General features: G+C 39.7%; 1 protein-coding gene across 1 annotated transcript in view; it reads right to left on the bottom strand.

Moving 5' to 3' along the window:
- Window positions 1-18,864, bottom strand: part of BEGAIN (brain enriched guanylate kinase associated) — a 118,425-nt gene that overhangs the window by 73,172 nt on the left and 26,389 nt on the right. Inside the window, exon 3 of the mRNA XM_075926563.1 lies at window positions 13,789-13,855. Within this exon, the coding sequence (XP_075782678.1) occupies window positions 13,789-13,855 (67 nt within the window). The remainder of the gene's footprint in view (window positions 1-13,788; window positions 13,856-18,864) is intronic.

Here is an 18,864-nt window from a genome sequence, read left to right as displayed (position 1 = left end):
TATTCCCCCTGCTCCGAGTAAAATGGCTTAATTTAATTAAGTGAGTCCTCCATTGTATTGCAAGATCTTTTAGGATGAATTTGGCATCAGTATCATACTTTTGTTTGAACTTGGGTTTTCATTCTAAAAACAACCATTGAACTTGTGGCTAATACTCTCTTATTTATCAAAATAAAGATATTTTCACCTGAATATGTCATGCAATCATTAGGAAGTGTGGTACTGCTGCAAATAAGGGTTTTGAGACTGTCATTATACACCTGCTTGTAAAATCAATATAGTGCTGACCATAAAATAACAAAGCAAGTTACTTTAGAGATGATTCAGAAAGGGATGTAATCCTAGGAGTTATTGAGATTAGTGTGAATAACATGGAGATACGTTGAGTGTATATTTATCCACTGTAGTTTTGATTTGTAGAGGGTGTAAGTCCTTAAGAAACAGAAACAAATGATTGTCTCTCCATGGGCTTTAATAACCATTCTCTTAGGAAATGATACTATATCTTGAAAGTGTTATTAGGATGATTTCATGTGTAAACATTGGTAACTTCTTATTCAAAAGAGAAGGTTAGCAATTTCAGCAGAATTGCTCTCTGAAGGCCATTTCTTCAAAGCATTGATCAAGAGGTCATGGAATAAATCTGTATTAAGCATGCAAGTTAGATAATAAATGCAAGTGCAAATAGGGACTTGTTCATACAATTTGTATGTAGTTTTAACTTTTGTTTTCCTTAGTATTGAACTAATTGTCCAAATCTGTGTTGATTAGAGATAATTTCAAGATACAAAGATGGGATGCTGATCTAGATTAAAAATCTCATGGGGAGTAGGGGTTTTCAGGTCCTCTTATTATTAATAAAGATGTTCAAGTACGATAAACCTGGATAGAATAGATTTGCTACAAGTGCACTTTCTATATCCCTGAGCCACACTTTAGAACTATTTTTCAATTTCGGGATATGGAAACAGAGGAGGGGGCAATTAATGCCTTAAAACTGAATTATGGACCCAATCTAATTGTGGGGCAAGGTGGGTGAGGTAATCTCTTATTGAACTAACATCTGTTCAGGAGAGAGATAAAGTTGCAAGCTCAGAATCGTGTCTCTCTCAGCAATAGACATTCGTTCAATAAAAGAGATTACCTCACCCATTTTGTGTCTCTAATATCCTGGGACCAACACAGCTACAATAACACTGCCTACATCAATCTGTGTCCATCAGAGTTAAGTTATAGAATTTAATCTTATTAATAATAGCCAGTATGCCACTTGATTAAAAATGACCTTGGGCAAACTCTGATTTCTGTTCTCTATAGCTGAACACTACAGTATTATTTAAAGGTAACATGGAAGGATCTTAGTGATTTATCTAAGGCTTTGGATCTTATGTTCTCATGTCTGAGTGGAAGAAATACTTGCTGTTAACTTCATACATACTAGAAAAGGTCTCATAAAAGTTTGTTTCCTTGACTACCGAATGACACAGGCTCAAAAGTTAATTAATGCATCTTATTAAGAGATTGACTAATATTGGGTATTTTTCCTATAGGGTGTAAACCTGCTTCTACTGACTTCAACAACTTTGCTATTCAGGGGTAGGATCTAGTCTATGTAGTTTAGTTCAGTTACAGAGAAATCATCATAGCTCAGGGTTACACTGAACTCATCAGGAAAATGGAAATAAAAAATTTCATGTTAGGTCAATTCTATTTCACTTGAAATACTTTGTTTAGTCACCTCTGCTCAGGCTACCTAGAGCTTGGATGTGCAAGAGAAAGCAGGCCCTGTATCCTATTTATTCTACTTCCTATGGGCCAGTTATCTCTACCTCTTGGAGCAGGTAGCCAGGATGGATAAGGGAGGGAAACCCCAACATGCTCACCAACACAACTGAACAAGTGATGGGGTGTCCTCATTTGAGACTGGTATAGGTCAGCAACAAATTACTAATGCTCCCCTCTGCAACAAATGAAGGGGAGGGAAGTGCCTGAGCTTCTGAGTGGTGCCTCCCAAAACTATTCTTGACGCTGCTTACACGCCACCACTTGTTCAGGATTGTTGCTAAAGGCACGCTCTAACCCTAGGTAAAGATATGTGAAAAGGTGGTCTGAAACAATGATGCAAAATAAGAAAACATATGTGCACACCCATTGAAAGTTCACTGGAGATTTGGTCTTTGTCTCTTTTTTTTTCTACTCTCTCTCTCTTTTTTTTTTTTTTTTTTTTTTTTTTAATTCCAGTCCTAGATTACATCTGTAGCATTCTGTTAGAAGTTCTTATCCTGTTTGTAACTGGTTTAGCCTGTTCTCACAGGGATAGTTCTCTGCAGAACTAGTTGCTTCCAGCTTTAGTTATGTTTATAACTAGATGTAATTCTATTTTACAGATCTACATAAGTTTTTTTCATCACACATACCCCTGTTGTCTGAGTGTCTTCCAATATTGTGTTAAGCAACCTGACCACACATTTGTCTTGCCTTTCTTCTTTTGTCAGACAAACTTCTGTTTGGTGGGGTTGCCTCTCACGCTATTCCAATAAAAGATATTATCTCACCCACTTTGTCTCATATCCTGAAACTAACCCACCAGAAAAAGTAATGCAAACAGATTTGATGTCTCTTCTTTCCAGAGGAAGCATGTGCCTTTATTTTTTTGCAAAATATATTTATTGCCATGTTCTTATAGTACAGAAAAAAAGGTTAGATTGCTGACCCTTGCCGTTAGCCATGCCATTCAGATAAAACCTTACATATAGTTTCATTTGATATCACTTTCCCACCACTGTGACACTTTGAAGAAAGATACTAATAAAATGAAATGTAGGGGGTAAGAGTCTTTTCTTGAACCAGCTGGTCTACCTCCTGCTCTATGTTGCTGCTGTTTCTAATTACAAGCAAATTTTGTTAATTTCATTTTAATGTCCTTGCATATCAGTGAATTTAAATGAACAGCCTGGATTCCTAGGGTAGAGCATTGCTGGGTAATAATGTACTAAATGCATTTTAGCTGGAGGGACAAGAGATGGTGCTGATTCATGATAATTCCCTTGTGTCAATGTAATAGCATTTTCCAAGAATGTTACAATGACATTAGCTTGAAAGAAGAAATATTTGTTTCCTGTAAAAGAGGCAAGTATCTAACTCTCTGTAGAGAATAGAAAAGATGCTGCTGGAGACAGTCACTGTAATAATAAAATGGACAAATGTCATAATAATGATTATATATATGATTCTCAAAGTGTACAGGATTCAATTATGAGAGAACCAATAATCAAGCTAACCTTTCTCTTTCTCTCTGTCCCCCCTACAAGTCATTATCGTCTTTCTTTCTCGATTAATTTCATACTCCCTCCTGTGCAGTAAAATTACATTGCTTTGAACTCTGTGGCTGCTGGGCTGTCTGTTTCTGTGGGGAGTTTCTTCCTTCCTTTAAAAATAGAGTTTTGGAAACAATTGACAGAAACCACTGCTAGAGACAGGAGCTGGGCTAAATGGATCAGTAGTCCATTCAGATATGTTCTATGTTAGGTTATTATGGTGCATCTACCCAGCACAGTTATTTCAAAATAAGTGATGTTATTTTGAAATAACAATGCGAGTGTCTACACAACAATTCCGTGATTTTGAAATAATGGACAGCTTATTCCAACTTCTGTAAACCTCATTCCACAAGAAATAATACCTATTCCAAAACAGCTATTTTGAGTTAGCTGTCGTGTAGACGCTACACTGCTGCTATTTTGAAATAGCTCCTCCTGTGGGCCATTCAATATAATTACTCCCCAGTGCCTCCTGGGGCTCTAGTTCGAGGTAGCACGTCCCCTTTAGGGAAACCTGCTTTGGGCTAATTTTGAGGCTTCCCTGTAGTGTAGATGTGCTATTTCAAAATAAGCTATTTCAGAGTATTTCTTCCAGAATAGATTATTTTGAAATAAGTGTGCAATGTAGACGTACCCTTAGTAACACTGACTTTCTATTTTTCATCTGTACTAATAAAAAAGGAATAAAATTAAAATCTCCAACTCTGCCTGTCATGTATCAATATCCTAGAGGCTATGTGGTTCAGTAGATAGGGCACTGGACTGGGACTCAGAAGATTTGGCTTTTATGGTCCCAGCTCTGCTACTGGACTGCTAAATTACCTTGGCCAAGTCACTTCACCAACCCTGAGTCTGTAAAACTGGGTTGCTGATTCTTGTCTCACCTTGTGAAGCATTTGAGATGACAAGTGCTACATTAGAGTGAGGTTTTATTTGGGATGAAGCACAAGCAATTGCTGGTAGCCAGTGTCGTCCTAGTTATGAACAATGGGCAAATATCCATATGCAGGGATTTCTCTGCATCACTTTCATCCTACTGACTCTGAGCTTTGGGAGAGGTCAGCAGCTGGCCATTAAGATGATTTTGATCCTTCAACAGAGGCTGACCCCTGGATGGTTGCAATAGTAAAAAATACCTTTGCCTCCAGAACTCTTGCTCCTGGAATCCCACAAGACTCCATTCTCTCCCCGCTACCATTCAATGTGTATGTCAAACTGCTGCACATGGTGGCTGTAGGACACCAAAGCCTTTAACATCAACTATGTTCATGTGGCAGCCATCATTTTAAATGCAAGCAGCAGGTTGCGCCAGTCCATGAATGAGAATGGCACCTGGATGATGAATAGCTGGTTGAAGATAAAGCTAAGTAAGACACAGGTGATCCAAGCAAGAAGAAGAAACATAATATCACTTTCAGTAAAGGAGTATTTTCCCCATTCCTTTATCAAAACGTTATGCAGTCTAGAGGATTTCCTGGATTCACAAATGGTGACAATGGAGCAGGGTTGGTATTTTAAATAAGCCTAAGTGTGTTAGGTGCCTACATGGGATTTGGGCACATGACTCTTATGCTTTTTTTGGAAATTCCATGTGAAATTACCTTGCTCCTGTTCCCTCTCTCTCTCACTCACACACACGGTTGTGGAAATTCAGGTGCCAGGAAGAAATGGAAGATTTGGAGAACTCAGTAAACAGGGACCTATCTCTGGATATTTTAAAAACAACTGTAATTAAATATTCCCTGGAAATTGGAACCACCTGGTCATTTTACCGGAAGCAGAGAGAATCCAAAAACCCATTCAAGTGTTTAGTAAATATAGAGCAGTCACAATCTGGAAATAGAACCAGGAGACATGCAGCATGCTGGAAAGTGAGGCAGACCTGCTCTGCAATTCATACTACACACAGGAAATTAAAAGTGAGATGCCTTCTGTCACCATGCAAAACAACACGATGGGAGAGGCTCTGTACTTCTGCAGCCTGTCAGAATTAGTGAAAGATGTCCTACTTGTGTAGCGGGTGGTAGAAGAAAAGTTCTGATTTTGTGAGAGAAGAGGGACACTTTAGAAACAATCTACCATTGTGTCATTTTCAGCCACTGAGTCAAGTGCTGCAATATAAAATGGTATAAGTGGTTTGATCCCACACGTCCATTACAAATGAAAACTAACTCCTGTACCCACAAATACAGAATGAAAAATATGAGTCTGTGCCTGCTCAAGACATGTGCATGAAACAACTGATGTGCACACAAGTCACAGATCTGTGCATAGATATGCATCTACATCTCCGCAATAATGACAGGTGCATGCAACTTGGGCCAGGGTAATTTGTGTGCAAAAGTGCTCTTGCAATGTTGTGGTGGGCTGTTAAAAGTTTGGTCTTGGGTGTATTCATCTTTGGCAACAATTGTCATGTTGGTGAGGTCACTAAAATAGATTTGGACAGAGAAATGGAATGCGGGGTGGATTTGTGGAAGGAAGAGGGAGTGTGTGTGAGTGATAAACATGGATTTTTGGAGCAAAGAAAAGTGGCTCTAAGATAAAAAGGAAAGGTGTAATACATCTAGGAAATTACATGCTTCAATAGCTGCCTTTTTTATGAATTACTTGTTTTGATAGTATTTTCAGGAATTTCTTTCCAAAAAGATGATTTTTTTTTAAGAAGTTTTCTTGATTCAAGGAAAAGTACACTTTCTCTGTCTACATCTAAACTGCTGCTTTTTATCAGAAAAAGGTACTCAGTTTGCATACCTTTTCTGACAGTTTTGTTGGAAGAAGCTTTTCTGAAATTTGGCCCGTCTACACTGGACTAAATTTTGGAAAAATCTCCTCTTTTGGAAGAGCTCTTCTTCCTTATGGAACAAGGAAGACAGGGCTTCCAAAAGAGCGTCTGCTCTTCTGACATTTTTGGCAGAAGAGCAGATGCGTTCCCTGTATGTGGCAGAGTTTTTCTGGGATACCAGAGGAATCCCAGAAAAACTCTGTAGTCTAGACATAGCCTCTGGGGTTTGTCTTGACCGAATATTCCCCTCTAAATGTCTGAAAATTCACAACTATTCTCATGGAATGTGAGAAAATGAGCCTGTCAGGTAGAGCTGACTCTAAGTTTTCTCGTCTTTAGTATGCCAATCCCTTAAAATATATTTAGGTCACCTCCATTTCACTTTCATGGGGCATTCAGCAAAAAGAAAAAATGCTAGTGCTTCTTCAGAAGAAAAAATGAGGTGCTCTAAATCATTCCAGTTGCTCAAAGTCACCTTCAAAGTTGTCATTCTTTATGCAGGAACAAAATCACATGCTGGGTTTTCATAGTGCTTAGGATACGTCAGAAACAGCCTGACATTTCCTTGTGGTAGCCATATTCCCTTTTTTTAACATTTAAATACTAATGGCTCATTGATAGCTGTCATGGGAAAATTAGGCACAGATTTTGATTCTAAAGTCAATGCCTTGGCTCACTAGAGAGACCAAAGCGGGTAAGGTAATATCTTTTTATTGGCCTGTTACCTTGCTTCACCCAATTTGTTAGATATTTATATGCAAAACCTGAGGTTTCCAACCAGATTCATTGTTTCTTCCCCTGACTCTTCAGTTCCACTGCTCTAACCTCTAACAAAGTTGAGCTTTTGGGGGCGGTTCTCTGGCATTCTCAAAAACTGTAAAAAAATAATTTCAGGTCAAATCAAAAGTTGAATGTTTCATTTTTTGACTATTTTAAAACATTTGAGGTTTTAAAAATTAAAAGAAAATTTTGAAACAAATTGTTTTGACCTGAATATTGAAATGCTTTATTTAAAAATGTCAACTTTATTATTTTTGGATTTTTTAGTTTTTTTCCCCCTAACTGACACAATATGGCTACAATTTCTTCTTTCTTTCTTTTTTTTTTTTTTTTGGATACCTTCTGTTTCTTTTCTTTTCTTTGCATACCTTCTGTTTTTTTCCCCTGGAAGAGGCTTTTCCACCATTTGGCCCCATTTACATGGGGTCAAATGTCAGAAAAAAACCCCTCTTTTGAAATCCCCTGTAAACCTCGTTTTATGAGGAAGAGGGGGTCAAATGGCGGAAAAGCCTCTTCTGGGGAAAAAAGAAAATGGAAAAAAGTATGCAAATGCGAGGACTATTTGCATACCTCTTCCAAAAAAAAAAAAAATCCACCAGTACAGCCTGACCCTATGTGACCCAAACCAGAGCTGTAGCTAGGCATTTTGAGGTTCTGCATGAGTAGGCATATTTGTGCCCACTACCATTTTTTTAAAAGATTATATGAGTTAGGAAATTATAGAATAATGATAATGCATTTAGTTTTGCATATTGGTACACTAGGTAGACAATAAAAGAAATTTACAGAAAATGTTAAGTGCTACATTCATTTTCACACAATCCTTTAATTTCTGTATAGTGTCCTATAACATTTAAGGAAACACGTTGATAGGTACTGAAAAATAACATGGGACTGAAAATAATCATAACATAATATAGATACTGCAATGACTTAATGACTTGAATTAAATTCAGAAAAATATAAAGTTGCATTTTGTTTTTAAAAAAGAGATGTTGGATGTTTCTCAAAACCCCACAGTAAGACCGTGATTAGAGGAAATGGTCACCTCTTTCAGGGTGCATCTACACTGCTCCATAGGTCAAAATAAGATACACAGTTTGCATAGTCCAAATTGCATATCTTATTTTGATGTTATTTCAAAGTACCTTATTTTGAAATTTGGTGCTGTCTATACAGCACTTACTTGGAAATAAAGTGCTATTCCAATATGTCTTACTCCTTGTGGAGTAAGGTTTACAGGGACATTGGAATAGCAAGCCTGTTATATTTCGAAATAACAGGTGCGCTCCAAAGATGTGGAATAGCTATTTTGGGATACCTCTGGTATTCTAAAATAGGTATATCTCCATATATACACAGCAATGCGATCTCATAGAGCTGGAAGGGACCTTGAGATGTCATCTAGTCCAGTCTTCTGCTCTCATGGCAGGACCAAGTACCATCCCTGACAGATTTGCTCCAGAGTCCTAAATGGGCCCCCTTAAGGACTGAACTCACAACCCTGGGTTTAGCAAGCCAACGAGCTATCCTCCCCCAACTCCATGTAGATGTAACCGATATGACCTATATGTAGATGTAACCTATTTGACACAGTGGAAAATAAAAGGAACTGAAGAATAAACAGAATGAATTTGCCATGCAGGTGGACTATTTTGCAATTGAATTAGCACCATAGTATCTGACTCTGTATTAGCAGAAGTTAGCCCTTTTTTAACTTTCATATGATGGAGACAGCCTATTTTTTGTGGAGGAGGGTATAAGATTTCCATTTTGTACCTTTTTGCATTCTGATTTTATTTTTCTAGGAATACTATTGATTCTTATTACAATATTATAGTTGGCTGATACCTGATCATTTCTCTTGCTGAATCCTGCCAAGAAAATTGTGATCATGTCCCTGTAAAGGTAAAGGAGTACAGCAGCAGTGCTTGTTTGTGTAAAGCCAGTGTGAGAAGTATCATTCAGTTGGGGAAGCTATACTGTGACATCTGATAAAAGGAATGACACATCCTGCATGTTGGCAGGGGGCTATAGTAGATGACCCTTGGGCTGTGTCTAGACTGCAGGGTTTTTTTTTGAAAAAAGTAGCCTTTTTTCGAAAAAAAAACTTCACCTGTGTCTAGACTACAGCCGCATTCTTTCGAAATTAAATTGAAAGAACGTGGCTTTTCTTTGGATGGCGGTAATCCTCATTTCACGAGGAATAACGCCTATTTTTGAAAGAGTTCTTTTGAAAAAAGGCGTTCTTAAATGCAAACAGGGCTTTTTTGAAACAGAGCATCCAGACTGCCTGGGTGCTTTCTTTCGAAAAGTGGCCCACTTTTTGAAAGAAGAGTTGTAGTCTAGACGCTCTCTTTCAAAAGAGGCTTTTTTGAAAGATTCTTTCGAAAAAGCCTCTTTCGAAAGAGGCTTGCAGTCTCTCTTTATCCTATGGTTTTATGACATTTGATTTCTAGCCGGTAAGACCTCATACCTCAGTGTGGAGGCAGAAGAAAGTGTATGTCTGTGGTGACTGTGAAATTTAGCGTGAGATAATGCCGATGTCATGGTTATAGTGATTAGATGGATGTATCACCAAGGCAGGGCTTGTGAAAAACTTGGTCTGGGCAATGTGGTGGGGGACTTGGCTCTGGGTCCCCCAGAAAGGGGTGGGGCTAGAGACAGTCATCCTAAAGTATAACCTGCGCTGTGTCATATCTCCTCCACCCAGTCCTCAGCACCACCCGGACAGCACTGCTGTGGCAGCAATTTAAAGGAACCTAGAGCATTTAAATCATTGGGCCCTAAGGTAACTGCTTCCTTTTGTGCCCCATCCCTACCTCATCGGCCCTTAACCAAGGTGATGGCCCTGGTCTTATAGAGAAGGAAGTGATTATTGTCCTCTACTCAGCACTACTGAGGCCACAACTGGAGAATTTCATCCAGTTTTTGGGTCCCCATTACAGAAAGGAAGTGGACAAATTGGAGAGAGTCCAGCGGAGGGCAATGAAAATGATTAGGGGGCTGAGACGCATGACTTATGAGGAGTAGCTGAGGAAACTGGGCTTATTCAGGATGTATCTACACTTACACTTAATCAATAAACTTTTGTCACTCACAGGTGTGTTACCACCTGCCTCCCAGAATGACAAAGTTTTGCCATGGCAAGAGCATGTGGGAATGCTGCTTTATTGGCAGGAGTGCTCTCCTGACAACAAAGTGAAACCTGGTCATTGGGGGTAGAGGTATTTTGTCAGAAAAAGCGCTAACAAACAGCATTCATACATGCTAACTTATAGCGACAGGGCCTTTAGTCTGCATAAGAGAAAAGTGAAGGGGGATTTGATAGCAGCCTTCAACTACCTAAAGGGAAATTCTGAAGAGAATGGTGCTAGGCTGTTCTCAGTGGTGGCAGATGACAGCCTAAGGAGTACAGGCAGTCCCCGGGTTACGTACAAGATAGGGACTGTAGGTTTGTTCTTAAATTGAATCTGTATGTAAGTCGGAACTGGCGTCCAGATTCAGCCTGATTAGAGGGGGGATTTAGATAGGCAGAAAATAATTACCTAAGGTCAAACTATATTATGCTTTTAATAAAAAGCTCTCTGTGGTTTTTATACTGTGTGGTTTTTTTATCAGTCATATCATTGGAAGTTGGTGTGGTTGTTTTATTGAAATAGCTTTCAGCTCATGTGACTTCATGGCCATGAAATAGAAGTATCCAGACCAGATCAAGGAGAAAGTATTATTTTTAAACTGAATGGCAACTCTGCCTCTCCACTTTGCAACAACTCAGCATCACACAATGTCTCAATGAAGCAAATGTCTGATAATATCATGGCCCCAAAATATAGCCTTTATGTAGCTGGCTGGCAGCTGGGTATTTGGGAAGAAACATCTCTTTGACAGGTTGCTTAAAAATCATTGGGGGCTGTTTGAAGCAGCTGGAGGTTTAGAATGTTGGATGTAGTCCTGGAGGAAATGAACTCGTCAGTGGACAAAGGGAAGATATGAGGCCATCAATGCTGACTCCATCAGGGCTCCAATGCTGGAGTACCTACAAAAAATAAGCAGGTGCCCTGCACCCACCAGCTACAGCTGATCACTGGAATCTCCCATTAGCTGATCACCAATTTGGAGAGGGCAGAGAGCAACAAGTGGTGGGCTAGTGGGGGCATTGAGACAGGAAGTAGAGAAGGGGTAGGAAGAGACAAAGCACAGGCAGAGCCTGGGGTAAGAAATGAAAAGGGGGCAGAAAGATGGAGAATGAGGGTGCAGCTTTGGGGAAAGAGGTGAAGGGGTGGTGGGTGGGGCTTCAGGGTAGATTGTGGGTAAAGCACCCCTGGGGAAAAATAAAACTAAATCCCTGTAACTGAGGGAGCCAAAGGTACATGATAAATTTACTTATTGTGAGTTAATTTATCCCATGTATCCCCAGATCACCACATAACACTGCAGTTAAATGAAAATCACCTCCATACTCCACATACTGTATGTATACATAAATCTATTGTAGACCTGCAACGGGCTTAAATTCTATCATTTTCTAACCTTGTATAGTTAAGAGCAGCCTTATACACTGGATAATACCAGTTTTCCTGTAACAACCAGTTATTGATTCTGGCCCTCAAAGATGCCAAGGCATCACCTTAGAATTGTGACATTTTTAATTACAGAAAAGCTATTTTAGACTTTTTTTTTTTTGTTAAAGATCATGGCTTCCTCTGTGCACCTGTGCACCTGGAGCCAGATTTTCTTAGGCAATTAGCGGAATGTTCAACAGCCCCTGTCTCCTTCTTTAGGTGCCTGAAATATCTTTTGAAAATGTGGTCCATGGTAAATGAGCCCTGGTCTACACTAGGGAGTTATTTTGAAATTACTCCCCTTATTTCGAAATAACAAGCAGCGCATCCACACTACCAAGCCTGTTAGAAATAAGGGGCTGGTTATTCCTACTTTCCTGGAGGAATAAAACTTATTTCAAAATAGCTATTTTGAAATAGAGGTAGTGTGGATGCTCAACTGCTGCTATTTCAAAATAATTACTCCCCAGAATCATTCAAAGTAATTACTCCCCAGTGCTTCCTGGGGCTCTAAGTTGAGGTAGTACGTCCACATAGAGCCTGTCTTGGACTAATTTTGAGGATTCCCTTATTTCAAAATAATTTCTAAGTATAAACATGCCCTAAGGCACCAGGCTTTATATATAGTGATGTTTCTCTCTTCTCCAATTCTTAAATCCCTTATACATTATAAAGTATTTGTTCTCTAGCATATGAGGCTTGAGATGATATAAAGGCTTTATCAGTATTCATTTGGGATGGTCTGTATAAACTGCTCAGCATTCTGCCATTGATGTGTGGCAAGGTCATGCCAAGCCAATGTGTTACTCAAACTAACTTCATGGGAAATTAGTGAATGTCAGTAATAGCTGGAACTAGAAGAGATACAGTGTTTAATTAAATAGCCTGTGACCGTCACAACACAACATTGCAGCACTCTTCATGTTTTTTGTCTGCCTCTTAATGGAAAAGAATTCAGAATTATAATGCTTAATGATTTACAAAGATTATTTGTATTTTATTTCTCTACAAGTTGATGCTGTCAGAAGCATGAAAATCTTCTCCAAATCCAGATCTTGACTCATAACAACAGGTATCTGTAGCAGTGGCATATGTGGTTTCTGATGGCCTTTTAGCATCTGGTGTAATATGAAATTAGTATAGCAGTGCTTATTTAGACCAAAATACTATTAATTTCCTTGTCTAAAGAAGGACCAGATCTTTCAACCTTTAGCCACATTCAGCATGGATACTGTGGACTACCTTTTGTTCAAGAATTAGACGTTGAGTTGGACAACAATGCTTGGTTAGTGTCATAGGGCTGTTTTTAAATTTTGTTTTTAACAATTGATGGGTCAGTATTTAAAAGCAAGCACAGGATTGGAGAAAAATAGCTGATACACAAAGAAAAATCTCAGTTTTTTCTGTTAAATGCCACTTTCAACAACACTAGGCTCAAGTGGATTTGAAATTCCAAGTTTCTCCAAAATAGGGTAGATATTAGACTTTTTTTTCTTACTTTGTCTATCTAACATTTTTTTCCTTTCTATTTTTTTTTTGGGGAGGAGAGGGGGACATGGTAGAGGCAAAAACATAGCAAACTTAAGCCCCAATCCTGCACCAGCAAAAAAGCATGTTTCTCCTCAACTTCACACACACAATTTCTCTTTAAAATCTTCCTAAAAATGAATATCCTCTTAAAATAGCATAATAAATAAGCACCATCATTAATGAAATTACAAGTTTTTACATCTCCAAGCAAAGTGTGACAGAATGGTCACATGGTTTATTCATCATATTCATAGATACAGAGACCTATACCTGATGCAATAATTTCTCCCCCCTCTCTGTTACTAACTGGTTTATAGCAGTAGACCAACGTGAACAAACAAGGAACAAATGCATGCATTCTGACATGTATATATTGAGATTGCTTGATAGTTATGACAGGATATGAAAATTAAGACACTCCAAGCTCAATTAGGTTACATAATAAATCTGAGTAAATGTACCAAAGAAGCATGAAATATTCTTCAGTTTGATAATTTGGATTGCCTCATTTAAATCTTTTCTTAATTAAAACCTACATATTGCAAGTCTAAGGAAAAATAATTCTTTTAAAGACAAGATTGTTGAGCCAGATCATCAACCAATATAAACTGACATATCTTCATTGAAATTAGTAGAACAATACAGATGTACACCAGCTATGTGGCTGTATCAGCATATTTATAAAGTCATACACCCTAGTTTAGTATACCCCTGTGTACAGCACAAGTCTAATCATACCGTTTACACAGCCCTTTGTCCCTGTAGCTTACGATACATAAACATATATTTAAAATTAAAAATAACTTACCATCCTGTAAAGTTTATCTTCTAAGTCCTGATTAATTCTTTGTAAGGCTAGATAATTGTTTTGTATCCTAAAACAAAAATGATGTAATGTAATTAGATGTTTGCATATTTTTAGCTGTATTTTTGCACTTCAGAATAAATACAGGCTCCCATTAATATTAAAGTATATTTACTTTTCATTTCTGCTGCCTATTAATTATTAGGATTTTAAAGTCCAAGGCTTTACAAATACTTTTACCATCCACTTCCAGGGAAGACCACTTTGTCATATTTACATGCTGCCAATAATTAGAAGCAAATTGTTCCAGAAACTCTAAATGCACTAAAGCCAGTGACATGCCCCTTCACAAGTATGCATGGAACACCAAGATGTAGGAACCCACACAAAGAGACCGTATTCTGTACACCATGCTTAGGAATTGTGGTGATAGAGTTGGAGGACAGCCATGCTCTGTAGATTAAGAACTATGTGAATTCACTAACCAATCCCACAAGCTAAGGAGTGAAGCTACTGCATGTTTTGAGACTGCAGGTACAGCCACATAAATTGTCACTGGATGTCTTTAAGATAATTCCTTCTCCTGCTAGGCCCCATTGTCTTAGGCTTGGTGCAGGGAACAAAGCTTTGCCCTGAAAAGGAGGGATAGACGTTTTTATTAACATAACAGGATGGGTTGAGACCCAGGAAACAGAAGCTTTCTATTCATTCAGACGTTACATACTCAAGAAAGTTTGTCAACTTCTCCAAGCTGTCTCATTGGTAACTTAAGTGTTCTAGGAGACAAGCTGCCTAGAATCTGCTCTATAGGAGACATCAGCCATTAGTAAAATAATAGTAACTTGGCTTCATTTTTCCACACCCTAAGGAATGGTGGTGTCCTGTTACACAAGCACATAACAGCCCATCAGTATGCACTTCTATATTCAGGTAGGGGCCATTGTCAATTTACTGTTCAGTTTGAAGAATTTATCTAAATGCCTCCCATATCCCTGCCTTGGATATCTCATGGGAACAGACCTGAAGTTTTCCTCACTAAGATGTATTAGGCAATGGAGCCTGTTGTGGTCAGAAGTTACCCGTGTGGAGTCCCGGCAGATATCTTGCTCTGTCCAATGATAACCATTTGGTTACATGTGTTATCCCTAAATGTTGCACTGGCTCTGCACAGGAATCCAGTTCGGCAGACTCTGAGAGAACTCCCAAAGACTACAAAATCAGATAAGGGACAAAGGCATCCAAGCCAGGTTTATTGTCAAACAAAACTATCTCCAGCTCCCCAGATCAGATGTCTGCATTTCTGCTAATACATACATGCACCCTGACAATGGACTTAATCAGTGGGATTTCCCATCATGCCCTAGGCTGAACAAGGATGGCTCCTCTAATATATATTTTTATGCACAGATTAAAAGAACTTGCACATCATTTCTGATATATTACGTTGCCACCCTCTGATGTACTTAGATACTACTCATTACCTTGTACATGGAGGTTTGATCAAAACATTTCTATCTATCATGCTGTCATTTTAAACCCTGTCCTAAACCTGGGTTGGTATGTCCCTGTTATCATGGGTAGTGTGTTGGTACCAAGATGTTTCTTAATGAGGTGTTCTGTTACCATCCCTCAGGAATGTGATTATGGCCTGTGCCTAGTATCAATTAGGTATAAGTGTTCCTGCCATATCAACCCTGTTCGTGCTAAATTCTGTGAACAGGACCTGCTTCTTGCTCGTAGCTTAACTTTGCTTTATATTAGCAAAGTCTTGACCACTGTTGCATAGGCTTCAACCTTACAGCTTATGCCTTAGACCCTGATCTTACTAGACCTTCAGAGGGGAAGCTGAGTTAGTCTGTAACAGGAAAAACTTAAAAAACAACAAATAGTCTGGTACAGTGCTTTTTTTTGTAAGAAGTGTGGCGGGGGGGAAGCTGTGCCAGGGGCCGAAATGGGATCGCGGCCCCTTTAATAGAAGTGTGTCATGGGTGGGCTTCCATTGGGAGCCAAACCACCCCAGGAAACAGGAAATAGGTGCTGGTATGCCAGAGAGGAATCCCATTCAATTCAAGTAAGATGGGGAAATAGGTGCTGGTATGCCATCCTGGGGTGTAGCTTCATAAAAAAAGCACTGGTCTTATAGCACTTTAAAGACTAACAAAACATGTAGATGGTATCATGAGCTTTCATGGGCCCACTTCTTCAGATGACCAGAGTGTTAATAGTGAACTTGGATCTAGTGAACAACTGGGCAGAGAGATCTGCATCTGAATTGAGCTGCCCCAAAGTACAGAGGGCCTAGAAACAATGGTTTTGGTTTGACCAATTAAAGAGATATGGGAAATGAGGACTGAACTGTGGAGTCAAACTGCCTCAGAGTTGGGGGCAGGGAGAGTCAGGCCTATCTCTGATTTACAAAAATAGAGTGGAATTTCAGATATTTTTACATTGCTTTGTGCTGTGAAGATTATCCTTCCAATTAGAGACTGCACCAGTGGATCATAATTCTGGGACTATGTTTTTCCTATGTGCACAGAATTATTTAGGGATTGTAGCACAGGGAGAATAGAATTTAGGTGTTAAGATCTGTCATACAGATTTGTGGAGAAAAATTATGCCCCTAGTAAAGCCATGGAAAAAGGAGGTCTTCTCTGTAAGGAAATTCCCACTGCAAAGGTGAGGGGGAATTGTCAACGGAAGGCCTTTAAGCCCTATTTTGAGACCCTAAAGGAGGCTAAGATGCTGTGCATGCTATTTGCTGGCACAGTGTCCAGAGGTGAACTTCACCCTCGTAAGCTATGGCTACACTACGAACTTTTTCCAGAAGAGAAAATGCAAATAGAGTGCTAATTTGCATATCTCACACTCTCATTTGCATATTATCTTCCGATCCTTTTTATGGAAGAGGTTTTGGTGCAAAAAAGCACTGTGTAGATGGTGCCTTTTTGCACAAAAATCCCCTTTTGCGCAAGATTCCTTCTTCCCCAAAAATTGAGGAAAGTTGCGCGTATAGAACACAAGCTGATGCTTCTATAATTCATTATTTATCTATGGTGTTCAGCTGGGGGCATGTCATGGAGAGTAGCTGATCTCTCTGGCTTTGCTCCTAAGACAGCACAGACTTGAATCTACACTGTTTTGCTATTGACTTCAAAGAGCACAGGATCAATCCCATTAACACAACTTTCCCTGTGGCACACAATATTCTCCTGTGGGCTGTAATATTTTGGACCAGTTTTGGTTCTTGGGCTGAGGGTGGATGCTTGGTAGCGTTAGTGGCCTGTGATATAAAAGGTCAGAATAGGGCCTGGTCTGCACTAGGAATTCACATCTCTGATGATGCACTTACACTAACCTAACCCCCTGAGGCAAGCTATGCTAGACTGTCAGGAGAATTTAGGGACAGACTTTGTTTGGCGCAGGGAGGCCTCTCCAGGCCTCCTGAAGGGGTGGGATCTCGTGAAGAAGGGCTGGGCTGGGGGCTAGCTTCCCTCAGCCCAACCCTTTAGCGCTGCCTGGAGTGCACTGTCCAGGACTACGGCTACTGCCTCTGCCAAGAGCTCCAGATCCTTTTAAATCACTGGCCCCAACGCAGCTGCCCTCTTTGCCCCTGCCTGGTAGTGGCCCTGCTTTCAGCCAAGTTGCCACCTTGTGGGAAGGTGGATTACTTACTCTGACAGGAGGGGATCTCCTTCATGGAAGTGCTACAGCAGCACTGCTGAGTGACGTCACTGTGCTGAGGTAGCGGTTTCTGTGTAGACTAGCCCTATATGATCTGGTGGTTCCTTGTAACCTTAAACTCTACCCCTCTGACAGTGTCCCCACTCTGGGGTGTAGTAGGAATGTGCCATGACTCCCTGCTTCTCCTACTCTGACTCCCCACTTCATACCCATTCAGTTTGGCTCTAACTGTGATACCTAGAAAGATACCAGAACAAATGATTAACCAATCATTTTGTCAACACCTAGAGCAGAAATGAGGAAACTTTTTTGGGTCAGGGGCCACTGACACACAGAAAAATCAGTCAAGGGCTGCACACAAGTGAGAAGTGGCCCCTGACTGAGAAGGAGAAAGATACTCCCCACTTTCCCCTCGTACACCAGAGCCAAGAAGGCCCAGCCTAATAGATTTTTTTTGTGTGCATTCCAGCCCCACAGTGGGACATCTGGAGGGCTGGAGAGCCTGTTGGAGGAAGGGGGAGGATGAGCCTTGGGGGCTGGATCCAAGCAACCTGAGATTGCCCACCCCTGACCGAGAGGTAATAAACAATAGTCAACATGGATTTGTCAAGAACAAATCATACCAAACCACTTTACTTTCCTCCTTTTGCAGGATTGGTGCATGGGGGAAAGCAATAGATGAGACATTTTGACTTTAGTAAGGTGTTTGACAGTCCCACATGAGTTTCTCATAAGCATGTTAGGGAAATGTGGTCTAGATAAAATTACTATAAGAAAGGTGCATAACTGGTGGTAAGACCAGAGTAATTATCTAACTGGGGCAGAGGGGGGAGGAATGTGTCCAGTGGTGAGTTTGCAGAGGTCTGCCCTTGGTCTATATATTTTTACTCATGACTTGGATAATGGAATGGAGATTATGGTTATAGACTCTATGGATGACACCACACTGGAAGGGATTGTAAGCACTTTAGAGGACAGGATTAGAATTCAAAACAACCAATGAGAACTAGTCTAAAATAAACAAGATGCAATTCAATAAGATGTAGAATACTGCACTTAGGAAGGAAAAATCAAATGCACAACTCCAGCAAGAAGAATAATTGGCTAGTTGGTAGTGCCTCTAAAAAGTGTCTGGAATTACAGTGAATCACAAATTGTTTGAGAAAATTATAATACAATTGTGAAAAAAGGCTAATATAATTGCAGGGTGTCTTAACAGAGTGTTGTGTGTAGGACACAGGAGGTCACTGTCCTGCTTTATTTGACACAGGTGAAGTCTCAGCCGGAGTATATGTCCAGTTCTGGGCACTACACTTAAGAAAAGATGGAGACAAACTGAAGGGTGCCCAGAGGAAGAGATACCAAAATGATATAAGGTTTAGAAAGCATGATTGATAA

This window comes from Pelodiscus sinensis, chromosome 4 (assembly GCF_049634645.1).
Source record: "Pelodiscus sinensis isolate JC-2024 chromosome 4, ASM4963464v1, whole genome shotgun sequence".
Lineage (NCBI taxonomy): Eukaryota > Metazoa > Chordata > Testudines > Trionychidae > Pelodiscus > Pelodiscus sinensis.
This window is presented reverse-complemented; position numbering and strand designations above follow the sequence as displayed.